This window comes from Mus caroli, chromosome 11, assembly GCF_900094665.2.
Source record: "Mus caroli chromosome 11, CAROLI_EIJ_v1.1, whole genome shotgun sequence".
In the NCBI taxonomy this organism is placed as follows: domain Eukaryota; kingdom Metazoa; phylum Chordata; class Mammalia; order Rodentia; family Muridae; genus Mus; species Mus caroli.
The window spans coordinates 104,261,391-104,266,550 of NC_034580.1; the positions used below are offsets into that span (position 1 = coordinate 104,261,391).

Genomic DNA, 5,160 nt, shown 5'->3' on the forward strand with positions numbered 1-5,160 from the left:
AGAGAAACCCTGTCTCGAAAAGCCAAAAAAAAAAAAAATAGCATTTATCTTTTTTAAAATAACCAAGTAAATCTGTCTATAAAGGACCGCTGAACTGTTACCAAGTTTCTATCTATCTGGTCTTTTCCATTTTGTGATTGGTATTTAAATTTCAAAATAAGAACATGACTTCAAACTTAAAATTGTTGCTTACAATACTCTGACAAAAGGGAGCTTGTGGTTTAAAAATTGAGGGGTGGGGAGGCTGGGGGGGCAGGGGCTTACTTTTTAGTCCTGAAAACAAAGAAACTTTTTCTCCCTAAAGACAACCAAAAAGTAGCTTGTTAGAAGTTTGTTTCAAATAGTATGTGTCTAAGAACTGTCAAATAGTATCACTGTTTACAGGTCATCTGGGCTGCTGAAGGAATCCGATTTGATGTAACATCACTGCTATAGCTTGTACTTGGGATTATCTGTGGTCCAATTTTCACTGAGAACCATTAGCATTCAAAGTCTATACTGAGACCACTCTGCTCTTGTAAATCATTTTAGAGAATTGACTCTGTAAGCACAGAGTCCTGACATGGATATTTGACTACAAACACTGTTCCAACAGAACGCACTGCATCAAAATGTTCTCAGAGGTGGCTCATAATCTCTTGCTTTACAGAGCATTTTAAACTTACAAAGCACTCTACATTCCTTTATAATTATCTTAATGTCATCACCCTACCAAAAAAAAAACCAAAAAACCTAGGTTCAAATATTTAGCTTTAAAATACAAGTGCTTAAATACTGAAATTAAATTGCAAACCAAAGACTCATAGAAGCCATAATGAAGGAAACCAGAGAAATTAAATCCACTGCAAGATGGTTTTGGTGGGGTTGCCTGGCCATCCAACTGACTGCTTTCAGATTAAGTGAGGCTCTTGTGCTTGTGTGGAACTATTCAGAGCAGGAGGGAAAAGGAACCTTTCCCTTCACATCGCAGTGAAGCTGGTACCCTGAGGACCTCATCAGTTGGCCTGAGACTGGTTCTCTGGGCAGTGAGAGTGGAGACTGATTAGTGAGCTTGGTAAAAATGTAAGTCGTTTTTCTAATGTATCTACTTCCTGTAGAAGTAATTATCACTCTGTCCCTTTTGACTAGAATCTCGCGGTTAACATGGGAGGCTGCAACCTGCCAAATGCAATATCCTTCCTTTACCCCGGTGCTAGAGACTCATCTTAAGGAGCCTTATCTACCCTCACCCACTCCTTGAGCTTGATTGCTTCAGATGCTAACTACTCTATGGAGACTGTAAAGTGGTTGTGTTGTTCACCAAGGTGCCCTACTGAATGATTTCTTAAAAGAATGGAAAAATCGGGCATCTTATTGGCACACTGATGGTGGGGTTCCCTTTTAATTCTCTTCTGTGGGTGGCCTGGATTCAGCACTATCTGTCCTATAGCCACTAGGATACCCCATTATGTATAAAGCTGACTGCTTGGTGTCTAGGTGCTCTTCGCCCCTTGCAGCTCCCTACCCAGGAGGGAGCTAAGGAGCCCCGGCCATAGCTCTTGCTTATAAGGTACTTCTTACTCCAAACACATGGACAAAAGAGTCAGGGTATCCCCAAGAAAAGCTGACACTTGGTGTTCAAAGTCGTAGGAGGGGGACGATTTCTAAGCATTGTGATGGGGGGTGCTGACATTTTGAAAATCTGATGAAAGCTGTAATTCTCTCACAAAAATTTTTTTAAAAACCATAAATCTGCATAAATACATTTTTACCTAATTTCACAGGCTCCAGAGAGATAGATCCCTGAACCCTTCTTTTTATCAAGCCCCTCAGTTGCCAACACTTGGCGTTCAGTGGAAATCACCTGAGCGCGGACACCTTTAGCCATTACAGTATTTTTCTTAAATAAGCCCTCTGTCCTCATCAACTGGGTTACAGGTCTAATCTCCTGTTGACAGGGTCTATTTTAAATTACTCCCTCTGCCCTCTGCCATTTGCCTGCCGGGTTAGCCCTCCTCCCCCACGGCAAGCTTTCAACAGTTTGCTGCCTTCCATCTCTCTCCCTCCCCTCTCTCCCCCCTCTGGGCTCAGCCAGAAAAGTCAAAGTCTCCGTGCCCAGTAGAAACAGCCTACAGTAGGCAGGGACCCAAGGTTCCAGCGGAGTCCCAGCCCGACGCGAGGCACAAACACTCCCCGGAACGCGCCCAGCCTGGCTCGCCAGCAACTTGGAGCGGCGCGCCGCGGCTCCCCGCTACTCCGGGGCGTGTTTCTTGCGCGTCCTGGGGCCACTTTGACTCCAGTAATTTCTCTTTCCTGTCCCTTTGCTCCCATCGGGCCCATTGACCGCTCCACTTGGTGACGGGGAAGACCTGTGTGTCCCAGGAGAGGCGAGGGGACCTTCCCCCTCATCCGAGTCACCCCGTGCAGAGCCAAGCGTCCCTTCAGGGCACCAGGGCATGCGTGGCAGCGCCGGGCCACTTTCCAGGGAGTGTCCCGCGTGGGTGCGCGCCTGTCACTCCTGGCGAGAGTTCGGACTCCGGCCAGGCACTCTAAGTTCTCGGAGGAGTCCTGGCCCTGAGAGTGAGAACGCGCCGGGGCTCAGAGACGTCCCCGAGCTTAAGTCCCGGGGACAAGGAGACTTGAGCCCCGGGCAAAGGTGGCTCTTGGGTCCCCAGGGCTGCCGCGCGCACCTACCAGATGAAGTCGGTGCAGTGGCTGCAGAAGGTGGGTTGCTTGAAGAAGCGGGCGATGAATTTGTGGTCTTTCACCTCATGCACGTTCTTCTGCCTCAGCGCCCCTTTGCGGGCGAAGCGGTTGGCCACGTCCTGAGACGCCGTGGAGTCGTTGGCCGGGTAAACGTCAGCCATGGTTCCCCCCAACCACCTCTTGCCTCCGCCGGGGAGCAGCAGCCGGGGAGGGCCGGGGTGGGCGGGGGCGGCGGCCGAGGTGGCGGTGCTGATGAGGTGCGGTGGTGGCGGTGGTGGCCGGGGAGAGCCGGGCGGGCGCTGTGCTACTCGGAGCTGGGAGCCGATCCGCTCTCTCTGGCTCTCTCCGGCTCTCTGGCTCGCTGGCTGGCCCCACGCTCACTGACAGCCCGGCGCCCGGCGCTCGCGCTTCCTACTCGCGGCTGCAAGAGGCGGCCCGGAGCGGCGCCGCCCACTGCGCATGCCCGGAGAGCTAGCGTGTGTATGTGTGCACGCGCGCGCGCGGCCTGGAGTAGGAGCGCGCGGGACGGGGATGCGCGCCGGGCGAGCCTAGGGCCTCTGCGCTGAGCTGCACAGAGCTGGACACGCGGACTGGGGGGTCCCCTGTGAGCCCCGCCAACAGCCGAGGGCGGTGGTCGGGGAGAGGCCCTGGAGATGCCCAGCCCAGGAAGAAGCCGGGAGGGGCGGGTCCTTCTCCTCCGCCGCCCGCTTCTTTTTCCTCCCTTTTCCTCTGCTTCCTCCTCCCTCTTTTTTCTCCTCCTCTCCTTCCGCTCGTGGTGCCGGGCCTCCTCCTCTCCCCACCTTCCTCCACCCACTCACGCTTCTCTGCTCATGCTTTCCTCTTTCTGGGATGGAAGTTGTGCCCCGAAGGAACCTGGCACGGAGCGCTCCCCACCCCCACCTCCATGCCACCCTCCTTAGCAGGTACAGAGGTAGCTCCTTGTCTAGCTACCTGGACCCACAGGCATTTGGGGGGAGGGTGGTTGCTGGCGTTTTATCAGCCTCTTGCCCGTTTAACCTTTCACCTGACCAAAATGTCATTCTAGTCGTTTATGCCACTAAAATGCCCAAACCCTAACCCTCGCTCAGTTCCGAGTTGGTAAAAGGGAGCGGTTTTGAATAACTGATCGCCGGCTCTCTTACATCCCTTCGATCTTTGACCTGCAGTTCACCTGCTTATTATATAGATTTGTATGACAGTCGTAATAACCCGGTAAGATGCCAAAGGGCTTGCCCTGGTTTGTGATGTTATTCGTTGGCTATCAGAGCTGTGGTGCCCGAAGATGATCAGGCTCTCTTGATTTTACATGTCCAGAACCTTAATTTAGAAATCATTTTGCATCCTAAGCTAATTGCTGAAATACTGGCAGGTGTAGAGTTCAGCCAGAACATTTGTAAATTACCAAGTAAAACTGCTTGTGAAGGGGTAGCTGGAATGGATGTGTATGCAAAGGGCGCACTTGGGGCTGGGCTGTCAGAGCACCTGCTGAATATTTATTAGGTCTGCCTGGAGGATTCTAAACCTGGGACAGAGCAACCCTCTCCCAGCAAGAAGTTCATTGTCCCAATCGGCCTAGGGTGGTCTCAAACTCGAGGTAATACTCCTGTCGAAGCTCCTGAGTGCTGGAATTACAGAGATGAACCATAACATCAGCTTCGTTTATTGTAGAATACAAATCCATTAAGACAATGTGCATACTTGAACTTGGACATGGTAACACCAGCCAGGGATCCCAAGAGGATCAGGAATGTAAGATCTCAAGTACAGACTTTAAAAGAGGGAAATTGCCTGAAATACTAACTCACAGCATATCTCCTAAGCCATGAAGGACTATTCTTTTCTGAGATTGCCTAATTGTGACTTTTGATGAAAAGATAGCTTTTACATTTAAACAAGTGCAGGCTACTGAATGGCCATCAGTAGACCAGGCTCTTCACTGACCCATTTACAATCTGGTGAGCAAGTGTCTTAGGGTTACTACTGCTGTGATGAAACACCATGACCAAAGGCAACTTGGACAGGAAAGAGTTTATTTGGCTTACACATCCTGAATCACAGTCCACTGAGAGAAGCCAAGCCAGGAGAGAACCTGAGGGCAGGAGCTGATGCAGAGGCCTTGGAAGATTGCTGCTTACTGGTTTACTCAGCCAGGATCATGGGCCCAGGGATAACACCACCCACAATGGACTGGGCCCTCCTCCATCAGTCACTAAGAAAATGCACTACAAGCTTGCCTACAGTCCAATCTTATGGAGGTGTTTTCTCAACTGGAGACAGCTTGTGTCAAGTTGATAGGGCTACACAGCGCAGCCAGTACTGCTGGTGCTTGGTGATATTCTATGGAAAGTGAATTTAAGCACTTCCAGGCCAAGGAGGCAAGCAGGGAAGAGGCAGGAGAAAAATGAAGAACAAAGCACACTAGGAAAATGGATCAAATTGTGAAATAAAAAACCAAAAAACAAACAAACAAAAAAA

At 50.4% G+C, this 5,160-nt stretch overlaps 1 protein-coding gene across 1 annotated transcript in view; it reads right to left on the reverse strand.

Moving 5' to 3' along the window:
- The window catches only part of Prkca (protein kinase C alpha), a 411,286-nt gene extending 408,003 nt beyond the window's left edge, over nucleotides 1–3,283 (reverse strand). Inside the window, exon 1 of the mRNA XM_021175668.2 lies at nucleotides 2,674–3,283. Within this exon, the coding sequence (XP_021031327.1) occupies nucleotides 2,674–2,846 (173 nt within the window). The 5' untranslated portion in view covers nucleotides 2,847–3,283. The remainder of the gene's footprint in view (nucleotides 1–2,673) is intronic.
- Nucleotides 3,284–5,160: the final 1,877 nt, after the last annotated feature.